This window comes from Lissotriton vulgaris, chromosome 2_2, assembly GCF_964263255.1.
Source record: "Lissotriton vulgaris chromosome 2_2, aLisVul1.2, whole genome shotgun sequence".
In the NCBI taxonomy this organism is placed as follows: domain Eukaryota; kingdom Metazoa; phylum Chordata; class Amphibia; order Caudata; family Salamandridae; genus Lissotriton; species Lissotriton vulgaris.
This window is the reverse complement of record NC_141688.1, coordinates 328,042,565-328,057,467: the sequence shown is the minus strand read 5'-3', so window position 1 is coordinate 328,057,467 and position 14,903 is coordinate 328,042,565. Positions and strand designations below refer to the sequence as shown.

The following is a 14,903-nucleotide window of genomic DNA, read 5'->3' as shown; positions in this document are numbered from 1 at the left end:
AGATGGCAGGAGTATGCAAAGCGTGTGAATCTACAGATCTACATGCCAAGAACAGATGCTTACTGGGTAAGTAACATGATCCTTTCTAATATCACACGTTTCACTCTGAGATGTTATGCTTCCTACCTACATGGGCAACAAGGTGTGCTTATAGGGGACTTATTTTATAGTTCAATCAATTATTATCTTTATTCGATCACAATCATGATAATCTTGTAGTTCAAATCCGGTTTCCTACCTGTCAAAGATTTTTTTTGACCGGTTTCTACAGCAGGTTTCATGCTGCTGTCCACATGTTGGGGTCAGAGAACATACACTGGGCAATGGACAGAGATGTCACTGTTAGAGGTCAAGGTTATCAGGTGAGTTAAAAAAACAGTGAAAACCTGGAGATTTCCACCCAAAAAGGACTCATTTTGCAACACCTACCAATGGCAAACTTTGGTAACAAAAAAACACCATGCATTAAAAATATGCTCTTTATTAGATGCCCGGTCAGGCCAGGCCTATCTAAAGGTGTTAATTGGCAAGGTCTACTGTAATGCCCAAGATCTGACTTATTTTTAAACTTCCTCAGGGATGAAGGAACACGAGAAAAGTCAGAATTACGAAATTACTTATCGTAGTGACTGTTTTACTCCTGGCTCCCCTTTTTCATGTACACACCCACCATCCCCTCATTTTTACTCCATGATCATGTAAATAAGAGTAAAGGACTGTACACGTGGGATGTGCTGGATGTCTTAGTAGCGGGTCTTTCTTTACATGAGCCTTCGCTTCAGATTGCGTAGGGATCTCTTCGTAGGTGCTTCCTGAGCAGACAGCCTGTGATGAGGAGGAAGGCTGGTGATTGGCACTAAAACAGTCATTCCAGTTAGTTAGCACTATTTGTCGAGGGATGTCTGGTGTCTTGTGTGTGACACTTGCCTTGCTGATACCTTGCTAAAGATGGAAAAAGCTGGACCAGTTGAGCTATACCCAAATCAAGTGGATAAAGACGTGCAGGAGCGTGGACAACAAAGTATGTTTATTTTTGGTTGAATGATACTCCAGGTGCAAATTTTACTACTTTAGGTTGTAGGACCATGTAAGGGATCATTACTTCGATGACTCCTGGTAACTCGAAGCTTTAGAAGGCAAACCTTTGTATAATAAACATCCTACAAGCGTGTCCCATTGGTTCTGGCTGCATTGGGTAGAACCTCTTTTTGCCCTTTAGATACTTATTATACTGAGCAGTATCTCACCTCTCTCCCTCTATCATTTGGGTTTGTTGAGGCCTTAACTTTCCCAGGGTTTTAATGCCTCTTTTCAAGGTTAAGTTATTAAGATAGGACAACTCGCTTCACTCTGATGGCAACTTTTATGTTGATGTTTGAGTAGACGCACCAGAGCATCTGCTAACAAAAACGTCTGTATGAAGTCTGAATATGCTCAGCTTTCCTCTTTGTAGTAAAAATTATTATTTTTTAAAAGTGGTGCAAAAGAGCTGAATTAGAAACATGTGATTGAAAAACGTCTGACAAAGAAGTCTTGGATTAAATGAACTACAGAATTCTATAAATGTTAATTCAAAACAAAAAAAACACCTACGCACTCAAGATGTCTGCCATGTTAGAGGATGGTCGTGTGTGAGGAGTTCTGCAGGTTGAAACGTAGCAGCTGAGGGGAGTGCACTGCATTGCGGCATGTCGCACTTAAACAGCAGATAGGAAGCTGGCACTTAAAGGGAGGTGCTTATGGGGTAGTGATGGGTGATACACCAGTACGGATGAAGAAATAAACACACCTGGACAATTTAATGCAATGTGTAGTGATGGGTGACCACTTGTGCATGGACATCTTTCATGGTGTGGAGGTAGAGAAGTTTAAGGCAACGCAGCAGTGTTGTCTCAGGACGAGGCGCTGGATTATGAGAAGAAAGGACTTTTACTTCCCCAAAAAGACAAAAACAAGAAAGTAGAAATTAGAAAAATAAGTTATTGGACTGCGGTATTGTTATTGGTTGGTTTTGGATGCATGTTCATTTCAGAAGATTCAGCACATTTCTGGTGACTACATTTATGTGTAGGAAATTATTACAAGCAGTCAGCTTTTCACACCTTGAGGGATGGCAAACGCTCATGCTCGTCTGTATAAGGCGTATGCTCTGTCCAGGTTTGTGTACAGCGTACGTAAAGCTTTGGCTTGTCTTGGACTCTTCACTGTGTCCATGTGACTCATGCACAATAAGAGATTTACCCACTGTGCACAGCTTGTTCTCAGACGTCCTGGACATCACTGCTCGCTTTCAGGAGCACATATGTTCCTATCAAGGGAAAAAAGGTCACTGAGGCTCCCTTCTGCCCAGTGCAGGTTTGTTAGATTCGTATTCCTCTCGAGCACTCTGTACTCCCCCTACTCCGATACTCAGGGCAAGACCCATGTCCTAAGAGCCCTTGTGTGATAATGCCCAGGTATTTTGTTATCTAGTTCCTTCTTTTGCCCATGCAGGTGGAACACGTAGACAAAGAAACCCTGAACTATAGATTGAGATTGTAGGACGCTGGCTCTTTATATATAGTCCAGGCAAACCCCAAAGGAATTAGAGAAACATAATGACACCCAAATGCTCTTTTTTGTGTGGGCGAGCAGTTAGGCATACAAGAGGTAGTGCTAAGCTTTGTTACACACACACAGGCAGTAAGTGAGACAAATTCTTAATAAATCCGACACCAATTAATTAAAATAACAGATATGTTTCTACACATTTAGATACTAAGGTCATCGGAATAGGGTGAGTACTTTTTGAGTTATGAATTTTTTTTCTGAAGCGGTAATGTTATCCTATGGAGGAAAGCATTTATTGCATTTGGGGACTTGATGACAACTTACTAGACTGCTTTTCAGAACTTTAGGTGAGTATGGGACAAGGCCACACCAGCAGGTCACATCGGGAAGCTCTCTGGCATCGGTGGTAGAGGTGTGTTACGGCATTGGGTGTTCATTCACTTTAATGGAGAATCTGGTTACAAAGAGGCTGAAAGCTAGGATTGGGGTACAAGTCTGGGGGAACCCTCAAGGGGCTTGATCCTTGAGATGCTCGAACCCGTAGGAACCCTGTCGGTCCACTTATCCATGGGCTGTGGGGCTCGAGTGCAGTGGTTTCTTTTGATGTCTGATTCTGTTGCAGGAGTCTCTCGCGGTTGGAGGGGGGGACTGCAGAAAGAGGCTGCCGGCAGCGGCTGGAAGTCAAGTCTGGATAAACCCAAGCGTCTGCTTGTTCTTGTGGTTCTGTTGACCTCGTTGGCACCATCACCTCCTTTGGACTCCGGCTTTAAAGCGCGGGTGCATAGGCGCTTTGAAAGGTTGGGTGGGGGTTGTCACAGATTCACGTCTTGCTCTTTGTTTTGCAGAAGATGGACAAACAGGACACCTGGGCCACTCGCAAAGTGGCTTACTGTCCCTGAAGTCCCTCGACTTGCAGGTCCGTCTTCTTTCACATTGGTGTCCGGGCCAGGTACAACAAGCCTTGGCTGCTGCAATGGCGGCCAGTACCCCCCAGGTATTGGTGCTGTGCGGCTCCAGTTGGTCCTGATGTTCTCTCAGTGCGAATACAGATCTGACCCCCAGGAACATAGGGTCCTCTTCCTGGTGGGCTGCTGCATCGGGGTGGTCGGGAAGCAGCAACTCATTGCACCTCACCATGTGTCTTTGGTGCCTGCGGCTGCAGGAGAGTAGCTTCTCTACTCTAAGGCAGTTTCTTCAACAATTGGGGAAGTACTGGCAGCCCTCCAGGGTTCTTGGAGACTGCACAGTGGCAGGATGAGTCTGCTTCTTCCACGATTGTTGGGGGCAGCAGGCTGGCAGGGTTGGCGTCCAGTCAGACGTTACTCCTCTGTTCTTGTGACGGAACTCTTCTTTGTCCACTGCTTCTCTTGATTCGTTGAAATGTGAAGATCTGAGGCCAGGGGGTCCTCTAAATACTCAATTTTATGGGGTTGAGAGGAGTGAGAAATAGTACCCAATGGGCTACTTACCCCTGGGGTCACTACACCCTCTAGATCACTACTTCCTTTGGGGAGTGGGAATCACCCTGTACTAGAATTCCTAAATCCACCACCGACAAGATGGCGGCATTCTAATAGTGGTCTTCACTTCAGGCCTAGTCACCCTAGAGGTGTGCCCAGCCTGGCAACACTCCTCATGCAAAGCGAATTTCCCGTCTGTCCTTGCACCAGTCTGCCCATCTCAGTGGGGTTGGCATCCTGTCTTGTGAGGGAAGCCAGATTTGCATACCAAAGATGGTGGACTGTAGAAGCACCCTACCTTGGAATGCTAATTTTACCAGCCACCCTGAAGGAGGAGGAGGAGGTGATAACTCCTCTCTTCGGAGCAGGCATTGTTCCTGACCTCCTGAGAGTGAATGCTCTCACCCCTGGGCGTCAGGAATTAGTCTGTGGTGGTAGGCTGGACTGCACCAGTCAGCGAGTACACTAGAGGGTTGGTAAATTTCAAAGAGTACCTCTAAGGTACCCTATGGGTGCATGTATGAATAAATCCATCACTGGAATAGGTGTGGGCTTATTTATAAGAGGTGTTTGAAATAAACCACCATATGTTTTGGTGCAGCAATTATGTAGCTGGGGTGCTTTTTCTGACCAGTGCCCAGTACATACCTTAGGATGGCTTCCCTGCTCACTTGCAATATCTGTTAATAAAACTAAGCATCACATTAGGCACATCTGCTCAACAGATATCTCCTCAAACAAAATATAATGGACCCTGGCTTCGGGCTCAAGGCTTGATGTAGGGGTGACTTGCGTATATTGGATGCAATGAGCATGGCGTGACACCCAAGAGCGTTGTATCATGTTTTAACTCCTGGTTTGCACCGTCGAGCAGCCTCACCTTGGCAGTCTGTGTGGAATGTGTATGTGGGTCACTTAGAGTGGCATAAACTATGCTGTAGCTCTTACCGACCCTTTGTAGTTCCCCTGCCCTAGGTACCTGGAGAGCCGTTTACTGAGGACTTACAGGGTGATAAAGTCTTTAGCCAATTGTACCACAATTAGACTTTACCTTGTTTTAATTAAGGAGTACTGACATTGAGGGCTGGTTAGCAGGCCCCACAGTGTGCTGTCAGTCAAAATCAGCTTTGCATCTAGTAACTAAAAAGAGGGCAAAAGTGGAGGGGTAACTGCACCAAAAACCCAGTTCCCTTCAAAGATTTACAAGTTCACTAACGTATTTGGATACCTGATTCCTAACTCTTACTCCTTTTTTATCTCCTCCTCCAGGTTATTGCTGCTACGAATCGTGTGGACATCCTGGACCCAGCCCTGCTCCGTTCTGGACGATTAGACCGAAAGATTGAGTTCCCAATGCCCAATGAAGAGGCACGGGCTCGCATCATGCAAATCCATTCCAGAAAAATGAACGTCAGGTACTCACACATGACCGACCAGAGGCCAGACTGGTCTCTTAAGGGCAGATCCCAAAGATGAGAGCAGAGTGGAGTGTAATCCTAATCGCAGGCTGTAAAGTTGAGAGCATAGTGGAGTCTAATCCTAATCGCAGGATGTAAAGAATAGGGTGGAGTGGAGTCTGTAATCCTAATCGCAGGCTGTAAAGATGAGGGCGGAGTGGAGTTTGTAATCCTAATCGCAGGCTGTAAAGATGAGGGCGGAGTGGAGTCTGTAATCATAATCGCAGGCTGTAAAGATGAGTGCAGAGTGGAGTCTGTAATCCTAATCGCAGGCTGTAAAGATGAGGGCTGAGTGGAGTCTGTAATCCTAATCGCAGGCTGTAAAGATGAGGGCAGAGAGGGGTCTGTAATCCTATTCGCAGGCTGTAAAGATGAGGGCAGAGAGGGGTCTGTAATCCTAATCGCAGGCTGTAAAGATGAGGGCAGAGAGGGGTCTGTAATCCTATTCGCAGGCTGTAAAGATGAGGGCAGAGAGGGGTCTGTAATCCTATTCGCAGGCTGTAAAGATGAGGACAGAGAGGGGTCTGTAATCCTATTCGCAGGCTGTAAAGATGAGGGCAGAGAGGGGTCTGTAATCCTATTCGCAGGCTGTAAAGATGAGGGCAGAGAGGGGTCTGTAATCCTAATCGCAGGCTGTAAAGATGAGGGCAGAGAGGGGTCTGTAATCCTAATCGCAGGCTGTACAGATGAGACTCCTGAAGCAGACAGACGGATGCTCAGGGTCCAGACCTGAAAGATAAGAGCAGTGTAGAGCCTGTAAACCTAGCGCACCCAAAGTGCAGGCTCTATAAAGATTGGATCATCCTGAAGCAAAAGACTGAGGTTCAGGGGGTGGGGGGAGGGGCAGGGTCCCAGGATTAGAACTTTGTCTGAAACAGGACCACCAGAGAGAACCAAGATAGTTTTGGGCTGCAAGCATTTGAATGTTTTCAATGCCTAACATGATTGGTGAAAATGTAGTTGAATACAATGGAGGCAACCTATAATTACACTCGGGTGTGGCACACGAGTGTGGCATGTTTCCAACAGATTTTACATGGACTGATCCCTTAGAAAGCCAGACTCTTGGTGACCGTCTTTGAAGGCCTCCGGCTCTTGTTGATCGTTCTGGGATGGACGTGCCCTCTTGTGTTCTGGCTGATGGTGCTGAGAGGGCCTCATGCCATTGGTGAATGTCCTTGAAGTCCCAGGCTGTTTTTGAAGATGTTAGGTGATCCTTGGGCTCTTGTACTAGGTCCTGAAGAGCCCCAAGCTGTTCATAATGGATTTTGGGATGGAACATTCACAGGCTCCTAATGCAGGGTTTTAGGGATCCGTGTTCTTGAGGAAGGTACTGGGAGCTTGGGGCTTTTGGTTCAGGTCCTCTGCGTGCCCTGAGCTCTTGATAAAGGTCCTTCATGGGGCGCCGGGCATGGAAGGGCCATGGCTTTTTTGTCAAATGTTCTATTGGGGGGGCTGGAGGCATGGCCTTGTTTCTGAAAGTCTTGTGGAGTGGTGGGAGTAGGCTTTTTGGCAAGGGTCTGGGGGAGTGTGGCCTTTAGTGTCTTTCAGGGTATGGGGTGGGAAGGGCTTTTTGGTGAATGTTTGTGGTAACCTTTGGGTGAAGGTCCTGGTTGGTGGGCATGCACTTTTGGCAGATGTTCTGGGGTTCTGCAGGCCTTGACAGAGGTTCTGGGGCAGAGCAGGCTACGCTCTTGAAGGTTCCTGGCTGTGTTGCAGTCTGTTGGTGAAGATCCTGAGAGGAAAGGCCAAACAGGCTGATGTAGGTGCTGTGTGAGCCACAGGCTCTTCGTAAATGTATGGAGGGTCTTTAGTCTCTTCACCGAGCTTGGAAACTTGTAGGCTTTTGCAGCATCTCCTAGACTGGGAACTCGGCCTGGGGCGTCTTGTGGATAGTGTCGCTAGTTTTTAAGGCATCTTCTTGAGGTGTCATGAAAAGTGTGGTGGGTACAGCACAATCTTGGCATGGGTTGGCGGGGGAGTACATTCTTTGGGGAGGACCTTTCTGTCTGCAGTCTCTTGGAGCAGTGGTATAGGCCTCTATTCTTGAACGATCCTGTGTGGGAAGGCTGCTGACCTTCTGTTTGGAAGGTAGGCATTTGGTCATGCTTCTGGGTTTGCAAGGGAGGGTGAAGGCAGCGTGCACGGGCATGGGCACTTTTGTGGCGACCTGCAGTGAGTAACGTGTTTCTCTTTCCACTCAGCCCTGATGTAAACTATGAAGAGCTCGCTCGATGCACAGATGATTTCAATGGAGCTCAGTGCAAAGCCGTCTGTGTGGAAGCGGTGAGTGCCTCTTACTTCATAATCCAGCTCTTTGCCTGGAATTCAGAAATGCTAAAGTTATGGGTACTTTAACTCCTCATCATGGCACAATGGAAGCAGGGACAGTGAATGTGCTTTGGGGCTCTTCATTAGAGTCGTAAACAATATGGCGCCCGTGTGCACAATCACGGAGCACTTTTGTAAAGAGGTGACCTCTCTGCAGAAGTATGTCATCCAGTAAGTGCCAATCTACAAGCAACAGTAACAATGCAATCTTTTTTTTCTTTTGCAAAAGCCAAAAAAAATGTAAACTTAATTATTATTTTATATGTTTTGAAGATGATGCTGGGCAATGCACTGCGCCTTTTCGTAGTTTATGGGGACTTGTTTTACAATGATTGCTAACTGGAAATTTCCTTTACCTCTTTTTTTAATTTTAATTTTATTTTGCTATCAATCTCCAAAAAAAAGAGGTTGATGGCCTTTTCCAGGACATTAAGCGGGCAAAGGGAGCAGTTAGATGGGACAGTAGTTCTGCAGATTGCTGAGGTCTGCATAGGATTTCTTGAGAAGGAAGGGGTCTCACTGTTGCGTGTTTCAAGGCGTCTGGAAAGGTGGCTGTGGTTATGGAGGCGTGATTGGAAATTTTCCACACAGTGGCTATTGGCAGACTGGTATTTTCACATCTCCATAAGTGGTATGAGGTACCTGAACATGTTGTGTTAAGATCAAATGCTCAGGCCTCTTTAGAAACTGTTTCCACAATTCAAAAGGATTATTCTACCCCTTGTTTTCTCATTACCACTGAAAAGAACAGAAAAGCAGAAGATTGGACACAGTTCTGCTGAACCTTTGTGGTGGAGGCCCCCGGGGAGCCCCTGCAGGGCTGCAGACTACCATCCCAGGATTAATGGGCTGGATTTTAACTATCTTTAATAAAGTCTTTGTGGGTTGGAGTTTGGTGTTTAGCTGCTCCTGTCCTGTCAAGCCTAGTGTCTCATGGCTCAATCTGGTCATGGTGTTTCAGGAAGAGTTTCCACAGACTTCCATTGTCTGGACCGAAGTGGACCCTGGAAGGAAATAAAATGAATCTCCCCTCCTGACAATTCCATGGTTCTTTAAAAAGAAAAAAGGCTTTGCTAACGATTTTCTATACATTTTTATACTTGTTAACGTTTGGCTTTTGCTTAGGAAAATAATCCTTAAATGCTGTGCTTGTTACCTAGATATAGTCACTTAGTAAAAAAAATCTGAATAAATTGTGTCTATTCCAAAAAGACTCTGGTATTCATGTTTGTGGCACTTTTCTGTTCTGTTATCACTCCAGTGAAGGTTTCCATGATGGGGCATTTTAATGTCCTGAAGTTTAGTAGTAGATGGGTGCAGTGAGCAGAGTTTCTAAATCTGTTACAGACCCTTGCTCTGAAGTGCCCGGTCTCTTTGGACATTACCAGGGTCTCTGAACTTGTTCCTGTAATGGGTGGAGTGTCTTTGTCTTGGTGTCAGGAGTTTCCATTGAAATCTTAAATTAGTACTTGCTCAATACTGCAAGCAGGGTTTTAACAGCGCTGTTGGCAGCATGTCTACAATTCTTTCCCTGAAGAGGCATTTGCTCGACAGCAGTTTTTACTTATCGATAGCCACCCCATCGGATTCAGACGAGCACGTGGACTGAACAGGTCTCATCAGCCGAACTCTTCTTTTTTTTTGTGCAGGGCATGATTGCGCTTCGCCGAGGAGCCACAGAACTGAACCATGAGGATTACATGGAAGGCATCCTGGAGGTTCAAGCCAAGAAGAAGGCCAACTTGCAGTACTACGCATAGTGCGCACTTCGGAACGAAGAGCCCAGCGACCATCGCAAGGGCCATGTTTGCAAGGACTAGAGAGGGTGGAATGATCCGGCAGAAACTGGGGTTAGGGGGTATTGTAGCTGTGAGGGGCAGGGTACACTGTGTCCACAGTATTGAGGCAAACAGGACAAATAGGGGATACACATGTACTGCCTTTCCTAGATATTGTCCTGTATAAATATTTTCAACAATTTACAAGAATAAATGTTTCTCAGAATGTTGTGGTCTGTTTAGTAAACAAATAGCTTACAATCTTCTACAGTCTGTGGAGGAAAAAGTTGCATTGTAATGTTGAAACTTGTAGTTGTTAAATGTCAGGTGACCAACGTGAATGTGCAATAAAGGGTTGCAATTGATTACTTAAAAGCAAGTGGTAAGGCAAAGAGATGTAATTGCTAGAAGCAGTGATAAGACAATTGATGGCTAATCCCTTGCCATGATCTGTCGGGAAGGCTGATTAATGAGCATTGAATTAGGAGGGTGTGCTCCTATGTAGTGCATGTTCACCAAGTATTGCTCTCTTGATACTCTTTAGTACAGCTCCATGTGTGTTTGTCCGGGGAGGTGCCCAAGACGAGCCGCTGCCTACGAACAAGGGCGTGTCTATATTTATTTTATTTCTTTTTTTTTTCTATAGCGCGGATCAGACCCAGAGTAAGGTATCAGAGCGCTTTACAATGAGTACACAGAACGAGTAAAACAAATAGCAAAATAAAGTAGTACATAATATCAGCATGTTTTGTCAAAGATCGAAGGGGCACAGGTGACAAAGTTAATCTGAGCAACAGGTAATGGGTCCGAGGGAGTCCTTGGTGGGGGAGAGGAGGCAAGTATAAGGGTGTAGAGCTGGAAGGGCTCCTGTGAGAGTTTACGGGAGGAATATGCACATCAGGAATGATTTTGCTTCTCCTTTGAACAGAATAGTAGAGGACATTTTTCTGATGTAAGGAGGGAGTGCGTTCCATATTCTTTGTGCTGCTCCGGAGAATGCTTGGTCCGATGTTTTTTTTTCTTGCTGAAACGTGAGGGTTTCAGGAGGAGGTTATCAACGCTCCTAGAATGCCTGAGTCCTCCAGATAGGGTACGTTTTTGGGATCGGTACTGGGGCGTATTGCGGTGAAGCACTTTGTGAGTGATTCATCCCATTTTTAGGTGGATTCGAGCTTCTTAAGGTAGCCAGTTGAGTGCTTTCAGATGTGACCGTCTGGACTCCCTCCACCACGGTCGCTCCCCCAGCACTTGCTCCACGGATGCCTTGTGCTCGCTGCCTGCATTGACCTGCTGACTGCCACCCTGCGAGAGCGCATAGACCACTTAACTGCGCTGGGTATCGTTTCTACTCGCACTGCCTTTCCTAAGCATTTGCATAACGCCGAGCGCTTGTTATTGTTTGCGCTCGCACTGCATTTATCTGTGTATAGTGGCATATGTTTTTGTCGGCGTAGCGTGCATTCATTTATTCATTAACTTTGTACCTGTATCTTAGAGTGAAGCTCCGGCTGTGCCCCACTTTTGATTCCTTTCTGGGTGGCCATTTGGTTTTGGTTGTAGTTTCACCCGTGTCTCCTCCTCCCAGACCCCGCCTCCCAGCTGACCCTCCCACGCTCCGCCCCCTCCACACTTCATTTATGCCTGATGTCCCAACGCGCAGCGTCCACGCGCTACGTACACGCCGAAGGTGCGCCAAAGGTAAGCCCGTCTACGCCCGTCCGCGCCTGGCCCGCGCCCAGCGCCAGACCCCCTGCCCCTCGCGCTGCCCAGCCCTCGCGCATTACCTACGATGCCGCCACCCTCCTAGCCCTTAACCCCGGTCGCGCCCCCAACTGCGTCCAAGCCGCTCCTGGACACACCCATGGACCTTTCTCTTGCTACTCCTGCAAATTCATCGGCACCGACAACATCTCCGCTACAACCACACCACAGATTCCTGACCCCAACCACCTACAATGCATCCTTCTCAACACTCGATCGGTCCACAGACACGCCATTGACCTATGGAATCTACTAGACACCATCTCTCCAGACATCGCCTTCCTAACAGAAACATGGATGAACGCTTCCTCCGCCCCAGACATCACCATTGCCATCCCTGAAGACTATAAGATCACTCGCAAGGACCGTACCGGCCACACAGGAGGAGGAATCGCTACCGTCCATAAAAAATCAATCCACATCTCAACCAGCTCTGATGTCAACCTCGCCAACTCTGAACACCTTCACTTCCAGATCCACATCGACCCCAAGACCACACTCAGAGGCACCCTCCTTTACAGACCACCAGGACCCCGCGCAAAATTTAGTGAAGACATCACGGACTTCATCACTCCACACGCGCTCCCCTCCAAAGATTACATCCTTCTGGGAGACCTCAACTTTCACCTTGAAAAAAACAACGACCGCAACACCACCACCCTCTTGGACAACCTCGCCAACCTCGGACTTAAACAACTGGTCACTTCCCCCACCCACATCGCAGGTCACACACTCGACCCCATCTTCACCTCCAGCAATCATGTCTCCTTCAGCCACACTACGGATCTCCTCTGGACTGACCACAGCTGCGTTCACTTCACCTACAACAAGCCGAAACCCACCAACCACCTCCAACCAACTCTGCAAAGAAACTGGAACAAAATCACAATCGACCAGATCTCCTCATCGCTCCTTCTAAACACCCCAGCCCACTCTTCTAACCCAGACCAAGCCGCCGCCAACTTCTCCCTATGGTTATCCAACACCGCCGACATCCTAGCACCACTGAAAAAACGTCAACGCAAACCTGGCAACAAGAAGGCCTCATGGTTCAACAATGATCTTAAGAAGTCCAAGAAACTCTGCCGCTCCCTTGAAAAGGCCTGGAAAAAAGACCCAACCACTAGCACCAAGGACGCCTTCAAAAACGCCACCCGCACACACCACCAACTAATCCGAAAGGCCAAGAAAACAGCATTCAAGGATCGACTAGACAACAACGCCCACAACAGCAAGGAACTTTTCAACATCGTCAAGGAATTTACCAACCCCTCGGCCAACTCCAACGACATCACCCCTTCTCAAGCCCTTTGCGACTCCCTGGCTTTATTCTTCCACAACAAAATTGCAGACATCCACAACAGCTTCGACAACCAACCCTGAGACCAACCCACCCAACCATATGCTGAACATTCTTCCCCCTTGAACGCTCTTAACGACTGGAACCCAATCTCCACTGAGGACACCATCCGCCTGATGAACTCTATCCACTCAGGATCCCCCACAGACCCATGTCCTCACCACATCTTCAACAAAGCAGACTCAGTCATAGCACCGCACCTCCGAGACGTCATCAACTGCTCCTTCAACTCCGCCACCTTCCCGGAAAGCTGGAAACACGCTGAACTCACCGCCCTTCTGAAAAAACCCACAGCTGACCCCACCGAACTCAAAAATTACCGCCCCATCTCGCTCCTTCCTTTCCCAGCTAAAGTCATCGAGAAAGCTGTCAACAACCAACTCGCCGCCTTCCTCGAAGCCAACAAATCCCTCGACTCCTCACAATCTGGCTTCCGAGCAAAACACAGCACTGAGACCGCCCTCATCGCAGCAACAGACGACATTCGAACTCTACTGGACAATGGAGACACAGTCGCCCTCATCCTCCTCGACCTCTCTGCAGCCTTCGACACAGTCTGCCACAGTACCCTTTTACAACGCCTCAGAAACATCGGAATACAAGGAAAAGCACTCAAATGGATCACCTCATTCCTCACCGGAAGAACCCAGAGAGTCCGCCTTCCACCATACAAATCCGAAGCCACTGAAGTCATCTGTGGCGTACCACAAGGATCCTCACTCAGTCCCACTCTCTTCAACGTATACATGAGCCCCCTTGCGGCCATCGCTCGCCAACACAACCTCAACATCATCTCCTACGCGGATGACACTCAACTGATCCTTTCTCTCACCAATGACCCCAGCACCGCCAAAACAAACCTACACGAAGGAATGAAAGAAGTTGCCGAATGGATGAAACAAAGCCGTCTGAAACTGAACTCAGATAAAACAGAAGTCCTCATCTTAGGTACATCCCCCTCTGCATGGGACGACTCTTGGTGGCCGGAAGCCCTTGGAAAAGCACCCATCCCGACAGACCACGCACGGAACCTAGGCATTATCCTGGACTCTTCACTCTCAATGAACAGACAAGTCAACGCCGTATCCTCATCCTGCTTCAACATTCTTCGCATGCTCAAAAAAACATTTCGCTGGATCCCCACCGAAACAAGAAAAACTGTCACCCATGCTCTGGTCACGAGCCGACTGGACTACGGAAACACCCTCTACGCAGGTACTACCGCTAAACTCCAGAAGAAACTACATCCCACGTAACTAACACATCTCTGGCCACCTGAAAGACCTCCACTGGCTACCCGTCAATAAGAGGATCACTTTCCGACTGCTAACCCACGCACACAAATCACTCTACGACATCGGACCAGAATGCCTCAACTCACGACTGTCCTTCTACACCCCCTCCCGCCAACTACGTTCTTCCAGCCAAGCCCTCGCCACTGTTCCCCGCATCAACAAGACCACCATGGGAGGCAGATCCTACTCATACCTGGCAGCTAAAACATGGAACTCACTCCCCACCTACCCTCGCCTTACCCAGAACCACCTAGCTTTTAGAAAGCCACTTAAAACGTGGATATTTGACAAGTAAGCGTCCTCCCCTCCCTAAGCGCCTTGAGACCCTCCGGGTATGTAGTGCGCTATATAAATTCTCTGACTTGACTTGACTTGATTTTCTGGATCCTGTTAGGAGTCTTGCTGCGGCGTTGAGGCAGGCTTTTAGAGGGGCTTTTGAGATTTTGGGGAGCCCTGCGAGGGTGGTGCATCCGTATTCCAGCCTTGAGATGACTAAGGACTGAACTTCTGTTTTGAGTTCCGGGTTTTCGATAAACTGTTTCAGTTTTCTAAGGTAACTGAGGTGAAAGCGTACGTTTTTTTTAGCTAACAGGTTGATGTGTGTTTGCATGTTAAGGTTTTTATCTACTGTAATTCCGAGTGATTTGGTGGAGCCCCCCAAAGTTTGCATGCAATTCAGAGCAGTGATCAACTTGGTCCATTCCTTTGTCTCCAGGGAGTTATTTTGGGGGGTGGGCAAAGGAGTAGAAGAAATTTCGTTTTTTGAGAGTATAGCTTGAGGAAGTTGGTCGTTAGCCAGTGGACGGTCTTTTCGAGTGCTAGGTTCATCATCTTTGTCTTCAATGGAGGAGATCTTTATGTGAAGTTGAGTGTCGTCTGCGTACATGTGGTAGGCTATGCTCGCCTGCTGT

General features: G+C 47.6%; 1 protein-coding gene across 1 annotated transcript in view; it reads left to right on the top strand.

Annotated features, from left to right (window-relative positions):
* Positions 1-9,802, top strand: part of PSMC3 (proteasome 26S subunit, ATPase 3) — a 94,470-nt gene extending 84,668 nt beyond the window's left edge. The window contains exons 10-12 of the mRNA XM_086959729.1: positions 5,280-5,425; positions 7,672-7,753; positions 9,448-9,802. Of these exons, the coding sequence (XP_086815855.1) occupies positions 5,280-5,425; positions 7,672-7,753; positions 9,448-9,558 (339 nt within the window). The 3' untranslated portion in view covers positions 9,559-9,802. The remainder of the gene's footprint in view (positions 1-5,279; positions 5,426-7,671; positions 7,754-9,447) is intronic.
* The last annotated feature ends 5,101 nt before the right edge of the window (positions 9,803-14,903 follow it).